General features: G+C 33.1%; 1 protein-coding gene across 6 annotated transcripts in view; it reads right to left on the bottom strand.

Annotated features, from left to right (window-relative positions):
• Positions 1-6,594: 6,594 nt before the first annotated feature.
• POSTN (periostin) overlaps positions 6,595-25,113 on the bottom strand; it is a 35,057-nt gene continuing 16,538 nt past the window's right edge. Inside the window, exons 13-23 of one of the 6 annotated variants that reach the window (XM_002721081.5) lie at positions 23,401-23,531; positions 23,158-23,260; positions 22,985-23,052; positions 22,230-22,275; positions 19,238-19,318; positions 16,089-16,178; positions 14,929-15,018; positions 14,159-14,236; positions 13,700-13,783; positions 8,389-8,430; positions 6,595-7,366 (exon numbers count right to left, since the gene is read on the bottom strand). In XM_002721081.5, the coding sequence (XP_002721127.1) occupies positions 7,329-7,366; positions 8,389-8,430; positions 13,700-13,783; positions 14,159-14,236; positions 14,929-15,018; positions 16,089-16,178; positions 19,238-19,318; positions 22,230-22,275; positions 22,985-23,052; positions 23,158-23,260; positions 23,401-23,531 (851 nt within the window). In that variant the 3' untranslated portion in view covers positions 6,595-7,328. The remainder of the gene's footprint in view (positions 7,367-8,388; positions 8,431-13,699; positions 13,784-14,158; positions 14,237-14,928; positions 15,019-16,088; positions 16,179-19,237; positions 19,319-22,229; positions 22,276-22,984; positions 23,053-23,157; positions 23,261-23,400; positions 23,532-25,113) is intronic. The other 5 variants (XM_002721083.5, XM_002721082.5, XM_008274491.4 and 2 more) reach the window with 5 other exon arrangements.

The raw sequence follows: 25,113 nt of genomic DNA, 5'->3' as shown, positions 1-25,113 counted from the left end.
GAGATTTACATTCCGCACTGAATCGACTTTTAAACAATCAAAAAAGATATATCTGTAAAATTTTAATCTTTTTAATAGATACAATGTGATTTGTAGATATAATTCTAAGAACATGATATTGCCTTCCTCCTTCCCTCCTCTCTTCCTTTTTGAAATACTAGTCATCAGGCAGAAAATGACAGCAGTGCCTGAGAGATGGGGGGAAGGTGACGTGAGTCAGGTGACCGCCCCATTGTCTGTCGAGGGGGACTTTCCAGTCTGCAGTGTGGGAAGAGAAAGTCCATGTGGAGCTTGGCAAATGAAATGGAACTGGGTGTGAGGGAGGGAATGTTGGCAGGGGCTCACAGGACAGAGAAGATCTGTGAAAGGTCTCCTACGTATTCAGCAGAGTATTGATCAACACTTGCATGTGAGCAAACTAGTAAAAATCAGAGAAAGAACCACAAAAAGATGAGAAGGAACAGTACCTCACACCCACAGAGAGCTTGGAAAGCACTTGATCCTGCCACCCAGACTGAAAAACACTTTAGACACTGGAAAAAGTACTCACAGAGTTTTGTCTAAGTAATTATCCCCAAACCCTACATAGATCTGCCCTTACCTAATAAATCTTAAAAGCAAGAGCAAGACAGATTAAACTGTTTTCGTAACCAAAATACATCCTAGTACAAAGGCAATGATCTCATTAAAAAAAAAAAAAGCACTTAAGATTTCAAATAAGTTTGTGAATTTCAACAAAGCCTGGAACTCCTAGAATGTAAGCGGGAGAATCCCCATTAACAATACTCTTGAAGATTTTTCTGCCTACCTCTATCCAGAATCAGCCAGACATCTGTGCCCCCTCTTGATAGAAATACAACAGAAAGTCAGTGAGGGGCCGGCACTTCGGTATAGTGGGTAAAGCCAGCATCCAATATGGGGTCTAGTTCTAGTCTCAGCTGCTTAACTTCTGATCCAGCTCCTTGTTAATGCGCCTGAAAAATCAGCAAAGCATGGCTCAACTGCTTCGGCTTCTGAACCCACATGGGAGACCCAGAAGAAACTCCTGGCTCCTAGCTTCAGACTGGTCCAGCTCCAGCCATTGCGACCATTTGGGAAGTGAACCAGCAGATGGAAGACCTCTCTCTGTCTTTCCCTCTCTCTCCACCCCCCTCTCTCTGTAACTCAGCCTTTCAAGTAAATAAAAAAAACTTTTAAAAAATCAGTGAATGCTTAGTGAAATGAGCCCATCCCAAAAGACAAACATGTTTTCCCTGATTGTAGTAACTAATAGACAGAGTACAAAATAATGTATGTGAGTGAAATCAACATTTTGAGATTTGATTATTGTTTTAGCCTTTGTCTATACTACTGTGGGAAAATGCTTTTCTACCTGCTACTTGTTGAATTCTTTATTTAGTAGAGGGATAAGCTTATGATTATGAAGCAAATTGAAAATATGTCTTTGCAAAAATTAAAGGAAAATTAAAAAGGCAGAGGAGAGAGGATGGGAGTGGGGAATACACAAGGTAGGGTGGGATATATCATTATGATCTTAAAGTTGCATATTTGAAATACATGAAATTTGTTCTCTTTATATAAAAATGAATTAAACAAATAAAAAGAAAATCAATGAAACTAACATTTTTATTCACTGAGGGTGAAAATTTGGTGCAGCAGTTAAGTGTCTAGTTCAAGTCCTGGGTATCCTGCTTATCATATAGATTCTGGATAATAGTACTTTGGGAGGCAAATGATGGCTTAAATACTTGGTTCCCTGCCACCCATGTAGGAATCCTGGATTGAGTTTTTCCATCTGGTTTTGGTCTAGTCCAACTCTCACTGTTGCAGGCATTTGGGGTACAAACTAGCAGATGTAAGATTCTCTCTGTCTCTCCTACTCTCTCTCTCTCATCTCTCTGTCTTTCCATTACAAATAAAATGAAACCAAATAAACAAAAAAGGTTTTGAAATACTATTAATTAAGAAAATTCATAAAATTGATTGATAGCTAGTTGACCTGGTTACGAAAAAACAAAGGAAGAAGACACAAATGACCAAAGTGAGTCATGAGAGAGGTGACATAATTACAGATATTTAAAGGTTAATAATGGCATCCTTTAAACAACAATATGGTAGTAAATTTTACAATTGTGTGAAATTCTAAATTCCTCAAAGACACAAATGACCAATTATCACTTAATTAGTAGATAATCTGAATATCGCTATAGTTTTTAAAAAATCTGAATTTGTCATTAAAAATCTTTCATCAAAGCAACTCTAGGAAAAAATGATTCATTGGTGACTTCTACCAAACATTAAAGGGGAAAAAGTAATCAAATCTACACAAATATTTTCTAAAATTAAAGAGTAAGAGATCCTCAGCTTATTCCATGAGGACTGCATTACCGTGATATAATATCAGAGATATAGAATACAATAAATGAAAACTTTAGTGGAGGGGTAAGCTTATGATTAGGAAGTAAATTGAAAATATGCCTTTGCAAAATTTAAAGGAAAATTAAAAATGCAGGAGGAGAGAAGATGGGAGCGGGGAAAGACACAAGGTGAACAGAGATGAAAAAATTCTTATCTGAACTTTTTCAAGTTGAATATGTCATGATCAAGTATAATTAACTCCAGAATTCAGGATATGAAGTATTTAACATTCAAAATTAAATCTTTGTAATTCTCCAAATTAACAAAACTAAAAAATGAAAGCAACATGGGCATTTCAAAAGATGAAGAAGATGAACTTGGCGAACTCCAGCATTCACTACCTTTCAAAGCTTTTAGTAAGATTGGAATAGATATATTTTACTCATCTTGAAAAAGGACAACCATGTACAAACAGTGATGTTAACATCAGACTAAACAATCTACTTAAAGCCAGAAGACTCGGACAGTTTTTGGTTCCTTGTTTAAGCTGCTGCTTGGGATGACTGCGTTCCATATGGAGTACAAAACATTTTCACAAATACTTCATGAGAGAAGAAATGCAAACTTCAAGTCAACACATGAATCGCATGTATTAGTGAAATGAAATTTATTTTTAAAAAAGGTTTATTTTAGGGGCAAGAGCTGTGGTGCAGCGAATTAACGCCCTGGCCTGCAGTGCTGGCATCCCATATGGAAGCTGGTTCGAGACCTGGCTGCTCCACTTCCTGTCCAGCTCTCTGCTATGGCCTGGGAAAGCAGTAGAGGATGGCCCAAGTCCTTGGGCCCCTGCACCCAAGTGGGAGACCCAGAAGAAGCTCCTGGCTCCTGGCTCCGGATCGGCGCAGCTCCAGCCATTGTGGCCTATTGGGAAGTGAACCATCGGATGGAAGACCTCTTTCTCTCTCTCTCTGCCTCTCCTCTCTCTGTGTAACTCTGATTTTCAAGTAAAATAAATAAATCTTAAAAAAAAAAAAGATTTATTTTATTTCTTTGAAGGGCAGAGTTCTGAGAGGTAGACACACACACACGCAGAGATGTCATGTGAAATGCAATTTAAAATCACAATGCAATACCATTACTTTACCTTCATTATTAAATAAAAAATCCGAGCATGTTAAGTATTGGGAAGAAAAGCTGGATCTCTCATACTGGTGGGAATGCAAAGTAGTAGAATTATTTTGGAGTATAGTTTGAAAATTTTCTAAAATGTTAATTATATACCACTCATTGACCCAGCCATTCCATACCTACATATTAATCCAAAAGAAGGGAACATCAGACAAAGAAGCAGCTATGTACACTGTGTGATTCAAGTTGTTTGTAAGTTTAAAAAATTCAATTACCTGTAGTGATGGAAAGCATATCATGGTTTCCTAGGGGAATAAGGCATGGAGATGCAAGAAACTAGGAATTAAGAGGGGCAAGTGGAAACTGCTGGGGTAATGGATATATCATATTCTTGAGTGTACTGATGGTTTTCACAGGTCTATGTTGTGCCAAAACTTATCCAAATCTACACTTATGTATTAGCAGTTCATTGTAATAAAATTATACTTCAACAAATCTATGTGAAACAAGGTTTCATTAGTTTTGTGGCTAAATAATATTCCATTGTCTATATGTATCACATTATTATTCATTATTTACTTATTTATCTGATGTTACTTATTTTATTTATTCATCTGATTATTTATTCATTATTCATCTGATGTTAGATGGTTCATTTGATTTCTTATGTTTACTATTGTGAATAGTGTTGCAATGAGTATAGAGAAACAAGTTCATAGTGCTACAAAGTACAGTGGAATGACTAGTTCATAATAACTTGTTATATATTTTATGAACACATAGAAGAAAGTAAAGTAATATCAAAGGAGAGGAAATATTGTCCACCTTGATTTGATCATTATATGTTGTATACATGTAATGAAATGTCACACGTTAGCCCATAAACATGCACAAGCATTTCTAATTCAAAAATCATGAGAGGGGTATTCTGAAAATTTTTTTATCAGAGTCTTAGACTCCAAAATCTTCACTTTTAAAAAAAGTCCTCATGGTTGATCATGCTGCAGAATGTTGCATTTCTAAACTTGAGAAATAATACTTTATATAGATTTATAGCAAAGTTACTGTCAAAAGTTCAGTGTATCCAAACCAGAATTTATATGCCACTCATGCAGAGGAAGAGAACTAAAATTAAGTACAAAAATGAGAACAATTGCAACAAATTTGCCTGCTATGCTCACATTTTTACTACTTGAGTAATAACCATGTGGTAAGTTGATTAGTGGCATGATTTAAGTGTACAAGGCAAAAGAAGAAAGAAAAGTTATGCAAACTCAAGCCCCCTCCCACTTCTTTCATATGATAGTAGAGAGAATAAATTTTAGAATTTTTAAAGTATGATTATCATGCATAGAATCACATTTTCTGCCTCTTCAACTTACAAAAAGTGCCTCAATAGAATTGATATTTATTTATTTATTTTAGGGTTATAATTTATTGTTAATTTTATGCAAATTTATAAACCGTCATTTTTGTTATTAATTTTTTAGATATTTTATCAATAGATCTTCTTTAAATTTGGCTTTTAGGGGCCAACCTTGTGAGCTGGTAGGGTAAGCCACTTCTTGCAGTGCTGGAATCTCATATGATTCGAACCCCAGATGTTCCATTTCTGACACAGCTTCTTGCTAGTGTGCCTAAGAAAACAGTGGGAGATGGCCCAAGCGCTTTAGGACCCTACATCCATGTGGGAGACCCAGATGTTGCTCCTGGCTCCTGGCACAGCCTAGCCCAGCCCTGGCAATTTAGGTCTTTAGGGAGTGAAAGGGTGAATGGAAGATTCTCTCTCTGTCTCTGTTTCTATCTTCCTCTCTGTCATTTTGCTTTTAAATAAATAAATAAAACTTAAAGATTACTTTAAAACATACTTGTGCATCACTCACAATATTACTATATCTTACCAGAAAGATATGCTAGACTTACGTACTGACTTCTTTTTTATTATGTGGTAGAAAAGCAGAGTCTAAGTTATCAGTCTTTCAAAAAAGACCTCAAAATAAATTTTACTGCCCCAGATTATCATGTTCAAACCCAGCTTTGGGACATTTGACTCATTAAATGCACATTGAAGGGTGCTAAATGAATGGTTTTATCTACTGTTCATTTGACATAATTAATCAGTAATATTCTGGGGCACTATCATAGTGCCACTGTCATAGTGCCACAGTATCTACTTGAGAAAGCCCCTGTGTTGGTGTTTTGTGTGTTGTACCAGAACTACCCTCTGGAGCTGCCTCTCTTGAACTGTCTTGCAGGATGACAACCACATCCTTCCAGCTAAGATCCTCTCCATGAGTAATGAACTAACTACTTGATAGGATACTTTCTTTTCTGGTAGTGCCTCTAAATGGTAGACACAAATCTTATCAGTCTCCTAGTCTAGGAAACATTATGGAAAATCAAAGCTATCAAACACTTCAGTAAATAGCACTCTCAGAATTTCATATCAAGCTTCCCTGTTCCAATCAATCACTCCTCAATCTCTCAGCCATCCAGAAAGTTTCAGTTCTTTAGTGGTCTTTATTTTAGTGAGTCTAATTTTCTCTGATTCAAGCTGCACATGTGTGAGCAAGTCTGGTGTCTTCAGTTTGGCCTTCCTTGGTTTTACACTCTTCTAATGAGTGTCCTCCAAGATACAATTCTGTCATACTATCATCAGCCAGTTTCTGATCAGTATAGATTCCGTCTGCTAAAAGCTCTTATTTCAGTTTCTACAAGCTAAGGATGAGAGTTGTTGAGAACGCAACAGATCAAGCCAATGTCAATCATTGCCAGCAAAGAAATATTTTGTTTTCCTATTTTGCTATGCAAAGGATTCTTATGTTACTTCGAGTCTTGGTAATAGGGCACCTCTCTAGCTCCTCTTACATAAGGCCTAGCCTAAGAATAATTTACATATGAATTCCTGCCTGTGTAGTCCTGTTTATTTTTTTATTATATTCCATGTACGGTTGTGGATAATGGGCTATGTTTTCACTTGTTTCCTGAGGTCAGTAACTTTGTCATATTTATCTTTTGAATATTTACAGCTTTGTACAATCCCAGGTTTGTATAGGCACTCTGTTGTATTCTTTATATAATATAATATAAAAATTCAAGAACAACTCATTTCATTTAATTTCCTTTAATGAATACTCATTACAATAAAAGAGGTATAAAGTCTGTTCCCAAGTCCAAACCACTCTTTTTTAAACCTTGAGTTTTCTGAATTACCCAATCTGAAGTAATTCTCTTTATACCTAAAAACAGTTTTATTGAAATGTTTGAGATAAAAAATATGTATTGCAAGAAGTATATGACAAACATTTTAAGAGTATAAAATTAACTGCAAAAATAACATAATTTACCAGTAAACCCACGTTGTATTAGAAATGTGCAAAGCCTTTTGACCTAAAAGATTTTTTGTTTTATTCTGAGCACCCATTTTTTTAAATCTAGTTTCCCATGGAGAGGTAACTGCTTGCAGGCATTTTATTTATCCATTACAAACATTCAAGACTCAGTGTTCTCAATGAGATTAGCTCCACGCTTTGAAATGTAATGAATGTAGTAACAGGGATTTTCCTTGATGGATTCAAGAGTTAGTGTCAACCTTTAATGCCAAGTTGAAAGGCCACAATTTGCTTTGTTTCTTTCAGTTCCTAACTCACAGCAGCCTAATCTCACACTTTCCCTTATGTTTCTCATTCAGAAAATAATATTAAAATTGTTCAAAATTGTTGGATGATTTTTCCTTTGTGCTGATTTTTCAGTTCCTGAAGTCAACATGGCTCTGATAATTTTCTTTCAAGGTCAGGTTATTGACTTAGGTGGTATAAACTTGGTGTCTGGGCTTCCGATTCTCACTGAGAGCGACCTTCTCTTGATCGTCTTCTGGATCCTGATTAGAAAGAAGGAAGAATGCACAGATTGTAAAGGGGATGAAACCTCAGACTTTAAGCATATGTTTTCTGTGTATTTATCAAAGGCCAATACTTCTGATCGTAATAACCTTTACATTGTGTATCTTAAATAATATCCTCAGTTTATGGCCAAGAAACTAGATAATTTTTGATCAAAAGTATGTGAAGATAACAATTTAAAATGTCATGATTATAAAAGAATACTTGGATGTATTTGGATGTTTAGAAGAAATTCTCTGATGCATCCTTCAGTTACAAATTATGTGTGCAGTTGAACCTTTAATTTCAAACCTTTATACACTGGAAAGCCTTACAATCAGACATGGTGATAGTGAATTCATAAGCCTTGCAAATTATTTTGACTATCAGAAATTCTGAACTTGTAATTTTTGGCTGTGATTTACTCTAGATTCCACAAGAGGAATTTTTGTTCTTTTACTGTATAGAATGTAAAGTAAACAAATGCACAAATTAGAAAATGAATAAACATATACAGAAAATTTAAGTTTATATATGAGATATATATAGTCAACATATTAATATAGAATTTTATAGTTATATTAAAAAGCCTTCTCCATGTGTGCAGTAATAATTTACTTATGTCTCAAACTGTAGCCTCAATACATATAATAATATTTCCAAGGATTAATGTCCCTCTGCAACATATAAGTGCACACATGGCTCAGCTATTTAAGATTTTTTTTTTACTTAACTGAACTTGAATCTGCCTTATTGGTTCAGTATGTCGAGCAATTTACATGAATATACTTGCCTGCCCTTTAATGATTGTTTTTCCTAGATTCTGTAATAGTGTATAACATGAAAAATTTAATCTTCTGATTCTTCTTTTCAAAATACTTTTCATCAAAACTGCCTAATTTTTCTCCCTAGCAGATGGCAAAATTCAATAAAATGCGCTAAAATGTTCTCCTTTTCATTGATTTCATTTATCATAATAAAATATGCCATATACTCACATTACTTTATTCAACACACTTACCCTGAACCCTTTTGTTGGCTTGTATTTTCCTCACCGGTGTGTCTACAATTAAATAGTTGCAGTTAGAAATACTTTGAAATTACAGCTAACATAGTATAGGAGACCACAGGTAAGAAGAAGCTAAAAAGTTTTAAATAAGCATTACCTGAATATGCAGATATTTTTGGAGTAGTAAATTTTATGATTCTTAGAGTTTTGCAATGACAAAGGGGAAACAAAGGCATTGTTTTCCATATATCACACTGAATTTTCACTAATGTTATTTCATTATGGCTTTTGTAGCCCATAACTTACCTGATTTTTTTCTCAGGTTTTGGGTAATAAGCATGGCTTTATCATGTTTTTTTTTTTAATATTTTATAAACTTTAGTGCGTGTATCTTCCTAGAGACAGCACGTATCTTTGCAGTCATCCTTATTGGAATGTAGGCCTCTGTAAAGTTGTCATTGTAAATCAATCTGTGATGGTTTAATTGTATATGAGTATGACAAAAGGACATTGGCCTGGTGATTCTTGAATGTAATAAGCAATCCAGGAAAAAAGTAATATTTACTCATTGCCCTATTAAAGCTCAATCCTAGGAGACCTTTCTAAAAAATTAATTTGCTAGCTAGCTTTCATATTTAAGAACTGTAAGTGTTTAACAACGGTGCTGTTTTGTGTTACTATGGTTGCAAAATATTTATCAATTCTTTGGTTTTCTTTTAATTCATCTACAAGACTACATGATGGGTCTCAATTTACATTTTCATGTAATTTTTGGGCATTTGGGATCAAAAAGTAAATGTCGATCTTAGTATGACTTCATTTTTAAGCTTGCCTTTTCTTATTTTTCTCCGAATTTTTACTTTTTAAAAATATATCATCTATATGCAAAAATAAAGTCAAAATGTACACACAATAAACACAATGAAATCTCATAAAGAATAAACCATGAAACAATCACCAAGAGTAATTGTGACTATATGACCCCAAGCAAATTAAAAAGGGAGTACTTTATATATAATACGTATTATATATATATATATATACAGTATTCTCTTATATATATGTTATATATATAAGTAATTTATATATCTAAAAACATGGATGCAAGCTGAGGGGAGCATGATGGATAAAGGGAGGGGCAAAGTTGAATACTGTGTACTCACTATAGTTGTATGGTTAGTTATATAAAAGGAAAAAAGGTTGGTGTTCTATTATTGCACATTAGGATGATAGAAAGCAATATTGTATCTTTAAAAAGATGCAAGGTAGTAGTTTGACTTTCTCACTATTTTACATCATAAAGAGCTAATAAACGTTTGAGAAGCAGATAAGCACTCTATATTTATACTGATTTGAACATTATGCAAGGTATACATCTATTGAAATGATTCAATATTTATGGGTACCTTATAAATTTGTACATTTTTATGTGTGCATTAAACTTTTAAAAATATAAACAGATAAATGTACAAATTCTGCTTGTATCTACTTAGGACATCTCCAGCATCTCCTTTTCTCTTGTAGAATGTAGGAATATAATCATTCACCATATAATGATATTAATTCTATAGTGAAAAATAGAACTATGGAAACACTTACTAGATTGGAAAGTGGGAGAAAGTCTGTGCCAAAAAGGAAAGTGTGACTTATGGGAAATTCCCAAGTTGATATGTTTTCCTTAGTTTCAAGTTTACTTGGTAACAAAATAATGTGCTTCTAAAATATTAAGAAGAGTTAGATCCAATCTTTAATTAAGGAATAAGAGCACTGTCTATAAAATGTTTATAATGGACTTACTAAATTCAAAATAGTTTATTAAATGAATGAAAACATAGAAATATGTACAAAATTAGTCTACAATCATGTCAAGTGAACTCAGTTTTCCTTTTATAAACCATAACATTTCATTAATGAGTTTTTTGCTAAATTTTTCCTGTCTTTCTAGGATAATATCAAATTAGAAATACTTATTGTGGGGGGAGGTCAGTGTTGTGGCAAAGCAGATAAATCTGCTGCCTGGGGTGCTGACATCTCATTTGGGCATCGGTTCCCATCCTGGAGTGCTTGGGCCCCTACCATCTGAGTGGGAGACCTAGAAGAAGCTTCTGGTTCCTGGCTTTGGCCTGGCACAGCCTGGCACTTGCAGCCAAATGGGGAGTGACAAGTGGATGGAAGATCTCTCTCTGTCTCTCCCTCTCTCTCTGTAACTGCCTTTCAAATAAATAAATAAATCTTTAAAAAGAAAAGAAATATATTAATGTGGCAAACAAATACCTCAAAAGGAAAGCTTGATTGTTATTTCAAATTAATTAGTGTGTCTCAGCTTATGTGTAAGGAAGCAATGTTTGGAAAAATAATCCAATCATCTGAAAGATTTGGCACAAATGCAATTTCTCCATCATGCTTCCTAAAGCGTGTGAAGCAGGTCAGCATGGTTATTTGTAAGTTACTGCTTTTTGTGTTGCTTTGTGCTTTTTTTTTTAAGATTTTATTTATTTATTTGAAATGTACAGTTACAAACAGTGAGAGGCAGAGACAGAGAGAAAGGTCTTTTATTCGCTGGCCCACTCCCTAAATGACCGCAAAGGCCAGAGCTAGACCCATCTGAAGCCAGGAGCCAGGGGCTGCTGGGTCTCCTACACATGTGCAGGAACCCAAGTGCTTGGAGGATCTTCTACTGCTTTCCGAAACCATAGCAGAGAGCTGCATCGGAAAAGGAGCAGCCAGGACTAGAACTGGCACCCACATGGGATGCCAGTGCCACAAGCTGAGGATTAACTTACTGTGCCACAGTGCTTGTTTTGCTTTATTTTTAAAATTCTTTAATGTCTATGACTTTGGACACAAAATAGAATGGAGGATATTCCTTCACTGACCATGGTAATGTTGAGTGATGATAACACAAAGTAAAATTCTCTGATAACTTGCTATGTGTTGAACATTAGTCCAAAACCAGTTAATTCATTTATAAGCAGAGGAAGGAAACAGGCAGAGAAGAGTCCACTTAGACTTGAACTGAAGCTCAGATTGAAGCCAGAACTACGGTGTGATCTACTCTTCTTTACAGAGTCTGTAAATCTTAACTCCTATAGGCAGATTTTGCAAAATCTTCCAAAATGACTTTGTCTCTTTCTGCATAGCCTGAGATCCTTCTTTAACTATTAAAGTAGTTTCAATATGCACACCACTATCTAATTTACTAGTGAAACATTTTGTGCACTTTTTAGGCACAGTTTTCACTTAGAGGTTTTAAACTATTTCAGTGATAAATCACAAAATGAATACTGAATGGACCACTTAGCCGTGTTAACAGTCATGTCTTAACGGATTGGGGAAGATGTTCAGTTTAACAAAATGTATGCATGTACTTCAATGTTCATGATATAGACAGGTCATATAGGAAACTCCAACTTGGGATGAAGACCATAGTTTGGATACAGATGTTGTATAATGTAAGCTTTATTCACACCAACTTCTGTGTGAATTGATGTCTCGTAGAATCTAGTGGAGAATATACTTGTGACTCAGTGTTGATCCAATGGTTATAAATGGCTAGCTGAAGTAATAGCATGTCCAGTTACTGTCCATTTACTTGTAAATAAACTGTACTTCCCTATGAGAAGGAAAATCTTAGAATTTTTTTGATAAAGATATGCAAGCATTGTTGACATTGATGTCTAGTAGACATTTACAGAAATCAGATTCTAAGAACTAAAAGAATCAAACTCAGGGATGAACAGAAATGAGAGATAAGAAAGGAGCCTACTAACTAAAAGTAGAACATCATTTTCTTGACTTGTAGCAAGTGTCTCATTTTCTTAGTTGAAACAATTCCTTGGTACTTAGTTGCTTTATTTATAATGGATTTATTAACAGGGACTTTTTAAAAAAGATGAAAACATACTTACCTGAAGCTTAAGCCTAAGTGAATTAAAGCAATATAAAACAAATGCAACTACTAATTGATTATTTTCTAAAAAGCACTGCCATTTACAAAGCTGCTTACTATGCAAGGACTAAAAAAAAGAATTCAACTTAATCTTCATAATGTGTTTGCCTCTTCCCTTGGATTCCTTGATGATTTCCTGGCAGAGAGTAAGCATTTGGGAATAGATGAGTGAATTCTCTATGAAGTCTCAGAGGTATCTTTGGTTCCCTTATGACTTTGAGTATGTCATATAATTCCTGTATTCTGAAAAAATATATTGTATTTTTTAGACATGTATCTCCATTGAGGGGTAATCTGATCACTGGGTGAATAAAGTAAAAATTTCAGTATATCTGCCAAGTCTGTAAATATAATATAGGGATACTATCTATATTAAAATAAGGAAACAATAATTGTTGAAAATATATATAGTCTCAAGAGAATTTATATCTTCTTGGACATGGTGATACAACTTCTAAGATTATAAGCGGAAAAACCATTTGGATTATATTTGGGGTAATACTAAGGTATAGTTGTCTTTCACAATAAGTATATTTCAAAGAACATATTTGTTTTTATAAAAAATTTAAATATTTCTCTAAAACAATTTGTCAGTTTAACAATTTTGTTAATGAATTGAACTAGAAATCTACTTATGCAAATGTCAAAAATCCTAACCTACTTTCTTAACATTAACTATTTATATGAGTAATTATAATTTGGAGATTGTGTAAGAGTTTGAATTCTTTTTTTTTCTCCTTTCCTTTTAAAAGTAGATCCATTTAATGCCATAAACAGAGAACAGTTCATACCTTAAGGTTTGTGATTAATTCAAATGGAAAATGATTAACAAATCCAAGTCTAGTTTATCACTTTAAATTGTTAGAAGAAATATATACCCACTCCCAAGAATAAAAGTTTGGAGAAGATAGTTACTAAATGCACTTTTTTTTTTTTTTTTTTTTTTTTTGGCTGTATCTATGCACTTACAAAATCCAGAAACATGCCTTTATTGCTGTAATGGGGGCAGTGAATAAGTTTTTAAGAACTATAAAAATATGTCAAATTTGGACTTTACAAGTTAGCAATTTCAATTTTATTCCCTTTTTATATAATTAAAATACCCTTGTAATTATCTGTATCAAACAAGAAAAAAATATTCATTGCTCCCCACGTTTTAGATAATAGAACTTTTTAAAGACTTTTAAAGCTGGAAATCATTTCTTCATAACTATCACTTAAACTACCATAACCAATTGATTTCTTAAGACAACACCTGCTATTGTCTTATTTTTAACCTAATTAAAAGAAAAACCTGCCTGCTCAGTCTTTAAAAAGTTGAAGAACTCTGTTATGAGAACCTGTTAAGGGGTTAGTTGTTGCCCTTTTACTGACCTCCCTGAAGCAGTCTTTTAATGTCTTCATCTTCAAATAAATGACCATCACCACCTTCAATGAATTTGGTGACCTTGGTGACCTCTGAGAGGATACATGTTTATAGCAGAAATTGGTTTATATAATAAAAAGATAGGAGACTTGATATGCTAAATAATGGCTTCTGCCCCGTGGTGAATTCCAGACCAACATTCAGTGCTTTCTTTGCGTTCAGTATTTTTCTTTTTCTTTTGATATCATTATTTTCTTACAAAACATTTAGTAATATATAACAAAGCAATTAACATAACTGCCATTGTTGCTTATTTCCATATGTTTTGACATATTCTGATGTTGGTTTGGAACTTGAACAAAGGGATGACAGGGTAGAACACAGGTACAAGGCCTTGAAGGTTGATTTAGATTTTGATACAGACAGTTTAGGTAAAGTCACATTGTTATTTTGCTAGGCATGCTGACCTTCCTGCAACAGCTTCTTGAGGGTTTCCTCTGTTTCTCCACCACCAGTAGAAATCCTAGTGTATTTTATTTCAGGCCCTGAAGGAAAGACAATTTTAAAAGGTCTAAAACAGGAGTGGCGAATTTCTTCTGTAAAAGGCCGGAGGGTAAGCTTTTTGGACTTTGTAGGGCATAGGGACTGTGCTGTCACTGTTCGACACTGTTGTAGTGAGTGCAGACATAGGCATTACATAAATGAATGTGTTCCAATAAACCTTTCTTTACAGATATAGGTAGTACAGACTGTACTTGCTATTTATTTACACAAATACTTACAGAATAGTTGAATTTAGAATGCTAGGATAATTCACATGTGGGAGAGAGATAAAGAGAGTTTACCAAAATTATTCATCAATTGTTTTATACAAACTTCCATCTATTTTGTTTTATAGATGTAGAGACTACTGTTCTTGTAAACTCAAAGGAGGAAATGACTTCTCTAGAATCCAATAGCTCATTAATAAAGAGAATATTAATCATATATGTTATGTGAGATCTATGCCTACATTCAATACAAGCATATGCTTATAGGTTGTCTACAAATTTCCAGCTCAGAGTAAAACATAGCCTATATATTTAGAGTAATGTTATTTCTGTCACAAAAGGAAATTGTGTAAGTTGAGTAACCGCCATGCATCATTAGTCTTTCACGATTCTAATAAAGATAAAATATGATAAACTACTGTTTAATCTGCATCATCTGGGTATAGTTCCATGAGTGAATTAAATACCTGTAATAATTCGTTCTTCCCGTGTCTCTTTTTCGGTTATTTCCACAGGCACTCCATCAATGATTTTGGTGTACTTCTTAATAATTGGCTCTGAAAGCAGGGTAAGAAAAATGCATTTCATTCATTTTTTAATTTTTTCTTATTTTTAAATATTAATATATTTATATAAAGGGGACATATTTTATGTATTTCATATGAACAGTTTTCAGAATATGGTACTTCCCACCCTCCCACCTCTTTCTTTTCTTACTTTCTTTTAGTTGTTGTAACAATGTACTTTCAATTTACTTTATAATTATAAGCTTAATCATTTACTAAATAAAAAATTCAACAGACATTAAAGAAAAAAACCACCGTTCCTCAGGAGTCTAGACAAGGGTTATAAATAATAATCAGATTGCAACATGTCAATTTCACTCATATGCTTAATATTTGTGTACACCATATATTACTTACCACAAATCAGAGAAAACATGATATTTGTCTTTGTGGGACTGGCTTATATGGTGTCTATACTTATATGAGCTAGACATTTTAATGATTAAGTATATTTTTGTAATCCATAAGCTGTACTTTGGAAATTTATATTCATTAAATAAAAGTTAAAAAAAGAATTTAAAAAAAGTATATTTCTCAAAATTTGCCAGTTGGTAATCACTGTTGGTACACATCTCAAACAAATTCAAATCAATGGGATTCTAAAAGGTGATCAGTTTTGTTCTGAATATTGGGTAAGGAAGAGGTCCAGTTGGTGAACTAATTATTACTGGAATGGAAACCCTCTAACAATTCTACAAGTTTCTTAGTAGAGTCTTAGATAAACTGCTTTTCTCCTGTTTTTGAATTTAATATGACCTTCTGCATTGACATTGCTCTTATGGTATTTCTCAATCATCATGTGCATATACAGAAATAATGATAGTTTCCTTAGATCTGAAGAGTTAAAAGATTAAATTAATTCCGGCTAGATCCACTAAAAGATAAACTAGATTTCATTTCTGACTGGCTAATAAGAACCCAGGGCTGAGAAAATGAATCCCACAATTTATCCAAAATAAAATCCAAGAGAAAATATATCAGATATTGAGTATTTATAAAACAACTCTATTTCAAAGAAGTCACTGCTGTTAATTAGACACCAAGAAATTCACAAAACGCACCTCCATGGATCACTTCAGTTACAGTTTCACCTTCTGTAATCACTTTGAATTCAGGATCCTCTTCAATGTTGACCTTGGTTATTTTGGGTCCTGAGACATTATTTTAGGAGACAAATTATTGTGTTAAACCCGCCCTTTAGATTTACCAGAAGAGGAAATTTGCTTTAACATTTAGTGTTACTTAAATATCAAAGTGGCTTTTCAGGCTTTATGAAATTAGTTTTAAAGGTTTTACATTGTCTTCACATTAAGCAATACTGATGAAAGCAAATAATTTAGCCTACTGGTGTATCACTAAAATAGCTTTCAACTTCATTAAGATTTTGTGGCAACTCATTTACTCAGTAGTCGTTAACAAGTATGATCACACCAAATATTATATATGGATATACCTTGTGAATCATAGAGTGTGTACAAATATTAGCTGTTCTAATGATAATTAGTCTATATAATAATTTACCGTACTGATATCTATCTGTTACTCTTCCTCATTAAAATGTTTCAATTCTGCTTTTAATCACTGAGTACCTTATATTTTCATCTAATAAATAAACATAGGGCTAAAAGTAAAAAAAAAAAAAATCCCAAGTTTGTACCCACCTTTAAGATGTTGAGTTTTGGGACACATGGGAAAATGGATTGTACTACTTACCTTGCATACAAGAATGATGCAAAAATTAACTAAATTAATAATTAGTCCCTCAAATGCAAAAGTTAAATAAGTATTGCATTTGACTTGCAAAATGGCTTTTCTCATGGAGAAAAGCATTTTGAATGTTAGAAAGCTGATTATTACATTAGTTAATAACGACTACTTCATAGAGAACAAGAAAAACAAAGTTCAGTACATTTAACTCATACTGTATTACCCTTCAATAGTGGAACTACATTTGCTTATCTTTGAGAGAATTATTTGCTTGTCCAGAAATTTTTCAATGTACACCATTACCCAGAATTAAATAGAATAAAGAAAATAATAAAAATAAAAGTATAGTTCTTTCAAATCATGAATATTTCACACAATAATACTTAATCTGTGAAGTCAGGGAATATTGAGTACAAAACATGAGATTAAGCTTTTAATGTAAGATGACTTCAAAAAGAAAGTTTGCTTAAGGAATTTAAGATCAATAAATGAATTAATAAACCAAATCGATACTTCACTAGAAAAGCCAGACTGAGCTTTGAACAACATCCTCTATTGTTAAGGGCTGTGAAGGCAGAAATTTTTTTTAATATTTATTTCCAATATCTAGGACATAAGAACATACAACACAAGAGGTGCTCAGTAACTAGCCATTCATTTTCAGTTGATTTATTCTCAATTCTAAAATTTATTTCTGGATCTTTTAAAGAAACATCTTAAATTGTATCTTTGAGTAAATTTATTAATATTCAAAAGTCATAATTGCTTACAAGTTCAAACAATAAGAAGGCAATGCTAGGAGCCATCTTAGAGGCTGAACAATTGTAAATTACTGCCAATGTAAATGTTTTCTTCCCTTGTTATGTTACACAGAAGTAGCAATTCTGAATGTTTGAACTGAAGATTATTGATGACCTGATCCAGGTTTTTATTTGTGTCTCCTTTATAAGAAAAAGTCAGAAATGTTTATCCACTGTGATCCTAAGTGAAGAAATATTAATAGGATAGTGCCCTGCTGAGAAAGATTGAGAATATGAAGAGGATTGAAAGAGAAAGAAATCTGAAAACAAGAACAAAACCACATGTGAAAGATTCCAGATATAGAAGCACAGATATAGATGTTATGATACAAAATTTTAGGGGATCATATTTTTAAAAACTATGAGTATTTTAAAACCCATTGCATTGGCAGGGATCATTTGGTCATTTTCATTGAAATGATCAATAAACATTTGTATAAAAAATCAGGAATTTCATTTTTTCTGAAAATACAAATGATCTTCATCAACATAAAAACAAACAAATGATAAAAAGTTTAGTTTTCCTAGAAAAACTAAGCACCAATTCACATGGTCAATCAATTTTAGTTCTCAAGAATGAATTAGATAGGAAATCAGCTCTTACTTGAATCATTTCAATGTCTAAGTTTTAAGTTATGACTCACTCCAAGAGGAACAGACCAAAATATTCAGTGAGTTCTAACTAATCCACAGAATAAAAAATACCGAATCAAAGATAACAGTGATAGTTTTCCTGAGAGCCAAACAATAATAATATTGTTATTATTATTGATGATAATATTATAATAATATATTTATTTTAGGAAGATTGTTTCTGTCTTTCTTCTAGAATAAAGAAGATAACCAGATTTTTTCTCCATATCAAGTCATCACATTAGATGCTTAAGTACAGAAATATAAATTTCTTAAAGTCTGATTCTTGGAGATATTTAAAATACATGAAACTAGGGTAATATCAAAGATGTTGAACTTGAACAAAGATGTTGAACTGACATAAAAACTAAGAGTAGAAAGAAAGGTGATTGCTTATTTAATAACTAATCTCTAATACCTGTAGATAAGAATACATATTTCATATATACCTCATATATGAAATATATATATATAATATGTATTTATAAATGATGTAGTCAGGCTGGAAATTAAGTATTCTAATAAGTGATTTATTTCCTTTCTATTTCTGATGTTCTAGTTATAAAATATATCACGTCTGGTTGCAATTTTAAAAGCTTTCAGCAAGTCACAGTTTCTATGTTCTCTTACGTTGCTAAATGAAAAATGCCTGCACTTATTTGGAGGAACTTTTGTAATGCTCCAAAACACACCATATAGGGAGAATGGAGACAAAGCTGAAAAAAAAATAGAGTCTTCTCTCTGAGGAAGACAGTTTAAAAAACAAGAAAGAAAGAAAAGTTCAGTGATTTTTGTTTATTTGTTTAGTCAATATCTGGGTACTAGTGCTAGCACATCAATCATATTAAAATTAAATCAAGTACAAGCAAATGTACTGAAGGTTATTAGGAATGCACCATCTACTTTGCTACATAATTTGCACTCCACATTCTGCAATTACATGAGCATGCTATTGGTATAGAAATATTTAGCATGTTAGTTTTAAAAAGAATGTAGATACATTCATAGAAATCAGTATATTATATGGATTTTTCACAATAAAAGGAACCTTGTAGAACATTAATTTTTACCTTCAGTTTTGATAATAGGCTGAAGACTGCCTTGAATCACTTTAATTTTTGGTTCCACAACTTTGGTTATAATTTTAGTTGCTGAAAGTATAGAAAGTGGAACATGAATGATATTTACATAAAAATAACCTGAATGAAATTGTCCTTATTTGTCTTTGTAAAATACCAAGTATGGTAATACGTTCAGGCAGTCAGAAACAGAAAAACTTTATGATGCACAATTATTATCTTCTTATGTTGGATGTTGAATTCTGAAGTCCAATGACTTGGATTTCTTCCTGCGAGATATGTATTCAGTGGGAAAGTCTATCTAGAAATCTGTAATTTTGAATTGCACCACTAAAACTGTTTACCTTCTTTTGTACTTCTTGAAAATATTGGCTGTATAGCAACAGAAGACAAACATAATTAATTTCATGAAATTCATAATATCTTAAGTTGCATTGTTGGATTCTTTCTTAATAAAAAGAAAGAAAAAAAGTGAAAAAAAAAATCCTTAAAATGTTTTTCATGCATCTGAAACCAGTGACATAGAAAGGAAAATATGAAAAATTAGTTCAGAATACTTAAAAGTAAGAATAAATCTTAACCAGTCAGCCATGAGCTCTATGCAACAAATATGATATGCTTTGATATTTAAAGGTTAAAATGTCTTTAATCTTAAGAGTCATCATCTTTTTTAAAATCTAAAAGTATATATTTTACATTTATGCCATTTATTCATGTAAGATAATAATGCTCAAAGTTTACTTAAAATACTTGCAGCATCCAATTATTCTGATTTATTTTGTTTGACTTTGGTTGGAAATGTTCCTCTGAATTCATACCACCAGAGATGCTGGATTTTATTATTTCTAATTAGAAGTTTTAAAAATGGTTCTGTTAGATAATGGGCTTCACCAAAGCTAACTGGGCAGTGAAGAGATGTCATCAGTACATTAGAGGCAAGACACTAGCACAACTTAGTTTTCTGTTACATTCTCACCTCCTGTTTCTAAGATGTTAAGCTGTGTCAACTTTTTGAATGAATGTGGTTCTGTATCTTAATAGAGATGACATAAGATTTCATATCTTGAGATCTCAAATTATGAAGCTCTGGAATATATAAAATCTATGTGTTGTATTATTGTTTCCACAGGTGTTCTTGTTACAAAGGAACCTTCTCAGGAAGGTCAAATGTACAGAGATCTCCACTGCCAATACCAAAATGAGTGAATTACGTTTTACTTAAAATGTTTACATCATGTTAACAAACTTGAAGTTTAGGTTGTTTGTTTGGTTAATAGTTTTGTTTCAGTCTTGTTTTTCAGAAGACTGATAGTTTCAATAGGTCATGGACAAAAGATTTACTGATATTAATGCTCTCCAACTCAAATCTGTATAGGACAATTTAAACCAAAGAATATAGTTTACAATGCATTTTAAAATGAATGATATTTTGGACACAATAATAATGTGCAGCAAAGAAATTTTAGAGTTAAATCAATAAAGCAGCATAAAAACAAAATCTTTGGTTTAATAAGTCCCTACCTCTATTTTAAAATGCTTCTTAATAACAGGATACTTATCCTGGAAGGAATAAAAGAAAAATTCAACATTGAAATGTAAATCTCAGAGGTCTTTCAACAGCTCTGAATAGGTAGGCAAGAGTCATTAGACTTGCATAATTTTATAAAATGTAGTTTGTGCTCTATGAGTCAGACTGCAATTTATCAAAAGAAAATAAGGGGATTTTTTTTATAATATCTTGGCTCATCGCAAACAAACTATTGCATTGTCCTATATGGAGAGTGGTGGAACTGACATTGATAAAACAGCAAAGGGAAAGAAATGCTGTGCAGGTACACATTTTTGGTGGAGAAAGATGACATAACATGTCTGATGAATAGAGCCCATGTCCATTCTTTAATTGTTGTAAAATACATTCTTAATAATGTTGCATATTTCCAAGCTGGCATTTATACCAGGCAGAATCATAAATATTACAATTAATTCCTCAAAATAATGCCGAGCTGGCCTGATACTAGAATTACATGTTATTTTTACATAACTGGAATCTATAAGAGTAGCAGACATTTTGTTTTGCTCCTTATTCTGATTTTACTGCTTTTCCATATCTACCATAAATCTCAAGGAAAATTTTCTTCATTAATTGGATGTCCATGATATGAAACAGAATAATTTTCTAGCCAGAATAAATGTGGGAATTGAAGTAATGTTTTAGCTACTGATATATTTTGAGAGTTCAGTTGTAGAGCCAAAACAAAATGAAAAGAATTTCTGCTTTAGGAGAAAGAAATGAAAGAAAGAAGACAAAGGAGTAAGAAGCCTCAATGAGAAAGATAGCCTGTGAGGTACATTTATGAGAATGAAATACCCTTTACTGTTAATTAGTAGAGGTTTAATTTTGATAATCTGGTAATGTCGTGGATAAATGAGCCTTGTAATATAGAAACTCTACACTGATTTTCTGACAAAAATTTGGTTCCTTTTTTCAATTTTAGAAAAAGAAAATTTTTGAAGTGCTGTCTCATAAACATTAGAATTCCATGGCACTTGCCTGAGACCCTGCCATTAGATAGCTCAGGGCTTATGAGTAGAGTGACAAGTCCTTTGGCAGTGCTTTGGCAGTGCTGTTTCTGTGTCCAGACATCTGAAATTGCAAGTGACTCCAAAGTGTCTTTTAGCTAACCCTCCCCTTTGTGTGTCCTTCTCTCTCATCCCCCATTCTTTGCCATGCTAGTATTGTACTTTCTCCTATTAGTCCAATGAGTAAGGAAGCCATTCATTGAAATATTCTTGTCAAGTCTCAGAGGCATCACTCAGACCTCAAGCCCATTTGAAATGCAATGAGATTTGCCATTGTTTGGGATTCTAAATACCAGATTATCAATACTTTCTGATTGTAAATACAAAGAAAATTATTGTGGTTTTTTTTTTTTTTTTTTGCATCTGACAACTTATATGTAGTAAATATTTGTTGTATACTTACTATAGACAGTCATGGGTATTTCTTTGAAGGTACTACCACGAACAAACTGAAAATAAATGTTTCTATTTAGTAACATGAAAAGTAGTAGTCTTACTAATGAAAGCACAGCACCACTTTAATTCTTACTAAAATTAAAATCATGTAACTGTTACTACATGTTCTATAAATTAAGTCTTCATGTAAATCATCTTCCAATTACTTTTATCAGGCCAGATGACATACAAGTCATTGGGTTGTTACTTAGAGTTTTAAAAGTTTTACAGTTATTAATAAAAAGTTTAATATATATTATTAAATTCTATTCCCTGTTCTTTGCTTCTTTGACCCTACAAGAGCTAAGATTAAAATATTCCTTTGTTTTTAATGTGATCACTGACGTTTTTGTAATTAAATTCTTTACCTTTCCATTACATTTATTAGCAAGAGTATTTGAAGATATAAAAATTTTAGTTATCTATATGCAGGTTTATCTTCCATGCTGCATTAAAAAGTTATTGAATAAAAGGCATCTATAATTTAATTTAATATTTTCCTTAACCTTTAAAATATTATTTGGTCATAAGTAGTTTTGAATAGATACTTGTTGATGAAAACATTTATATCATTTCTTTATAGGTGGTTCATGGCGCATAAGCAAGAAAGAACAAACCCAATCTAGTGTACATTTTTTTAATTGCTGCATGTGTTTCTAGTCCTTTATCTTAAATCTTAAATGCTTGTTCAACATATTAAAAAAATCGAATAACATTCTGTACCTTAATCTGGATGTATTTGATCAGTTTATTAAGTATTTCCAGCAGCTGATCATTTCCAATGGGTATGTCTAAGAAAAGGAATATTAAATGACTATCAGTCAAAAAATGAAATAAAAAATCTTAATCTTATTGCAAAAAGCTTTAGCCTGTTAATAAGTTCATTCCTTACTGACCTGCTGGATAGAGGAGTTTATCTACAACATGAATGACCCCATTTGTTGTCATGATGTCCGATTCTTTGGATTTCAATTCATTCACCAGAAGTGTATCATTTACCTAGCAACCAAACAGAGATGGGGGAGATGCCAATGAGAAGTTTGCTGAAGAATGGACTTAAAGATAATTAATAATTATGGGCATTTTTATGAATTTAATAATGGATGGACATTTTCATGAATTCATTCTAGACAGCTTACTCCTTTCAGGTAGATTTTGCTTCCTTGTGTGGTCTTTAGAATGTTAGTAACGCCAGGTTCAAATCCCTTTCCAATGAACACTCCTGGTGTAAGGTGATAAAGGATGATGTTCTGAAGAGCATTCTTGTCCCCTAGGGGAAAAGATATTAATATGTATATATATTTTTATTTCATTATATGTTATATTTTCTGATGTTTTGATAGTAAAAGGACTAAGGAGCAAATATTTTTTGTCTTTATTTTCTCTACACAGTATTTTTATAATGTCATTATTTTTTCAAGTTGATATCATTGCTATGTCAAAAGATACAATCACTTCAATTATTTCAATCAAAATATAACCCAACTTATTGGGAGAAAACAATCAAATTATTTTTGAAATTCACTTTAATGTTTACCGTAACACTGAAAAATGACTTGTCTCAAGTAGTTTTGAATAAATATTTCCACAGTTAATTTTCTCATAATGTCATTATTTCTCAAAATGTCATTGGAGCAAATAAGATCTAAGCTCCAAGTGGTTTCAGGAGATTTTTATTGCAAATTTTGCAACATAGAATTTTTTACAAATTCTTTGTCACCTTATTGTAGACCTTTAATAGAAGCAATGTAAGTGAACTTTAAGTCCAGCCACCTGACAGTAAGCTGTGAAAGAATATTAATAAGAGACTCTGTATGTTCAAAGTGAGTTAAAGAAAACCACAGCTAGCCATAAATATGAAAGGGTATTTATTAGGATTTATTTTATTTCTTTGAAATGCAGAGTGACAGAGAGAGGGAGAGACAGAGAGAGAAAGAGGCCATTCACCTATTGGTTCACTCTCCAAACTGCCACAATGTTCAGGGCTGGACCAGGCAGAAGGCAGGAGCCTGGAACTCCTTCTGGGTTTCCCACATAGGTGGCAGAGGACCCAAGTTGTTGGGTCATCAACTGCTACTTTTTCAGGCCCTTTAGCCAGGAGCCAGTTCTGCAACCAGTGCTACCATAAGGGATGCCATTGTTGCAGGCAGCAGTTTAACCTGCTGAACCATGATGCTGGCCCCAAAATGGTATTTTTAAATTGTTTATTTATTTTCATTTTATTTGTAAGGTCCAGAGACAGAAGGAGATAGAGAAATAGAGAGAAGAATCTTTCATCCACAGGTTTACTCCTCAAATGCCTGCAAAATTTAGGGCTAGGCCCAGGGGAAACCCAGAGCCTAAAACTCAATCCAGGTCTCCCATGTGGGTGTCAGGGGACAAAATACTTAAACCACCACCTGCTGTCACACAGCATGTACATTAGCAGGAATTTTGATTGGAAAAGAAAAGGCTAGACTCAAACCAGTCACTTTGACTGTTCTAGATCAAGCTGCTGCCTGCAGTACTGGCATCTCTTATGGGCATGAGTTTGTGCTGGTTCCAGTCCTGCCTGCTCCACTTCCAACACAGCTTCCTGCTAATGTGCCTGGGAAATCAGAAGAGGATGAGCCAAGTGCTTGGGCCCCTGCACCCTAGGGAAACCTAGAAGAAGCTCCTGGTTCCTGGCTTCAACCTGGCCCAGCCTTGGCCATTGCAGCCATCTGGGCAGTGAACCAGAAGAAGGAAGATCTCTTTCTCTTTCTCTGTCTCTCTTTCTCTGTGACTCTGCCTTTTATGTAAATATAAAATAAATGTTAAAACAAACAAAATGAAACAAAACAGGCACTCTGAAATGGGATGAGGACATCCAT

The sequence above is a fragment of the Oryctolagus cuniculus genome, chromosome 9 (genome assembly GCF_964237555.1).
Source record: "Oryctolagus cuniculus chromosome 9, mOryCun1.1, whole genome shotgun sequence".
NCBI classification, from domain to species: Eukaryota; Metazoa; Chordata; class Mammalia; order Lagomorpha; family Leporidae; genus Oryctolagus; species Oryctolagus cuniculus.
Note: the sequence above shows the minus strand (reverse complement) of the source record. Positions and strands in the feature narration are given on the sequence as shown.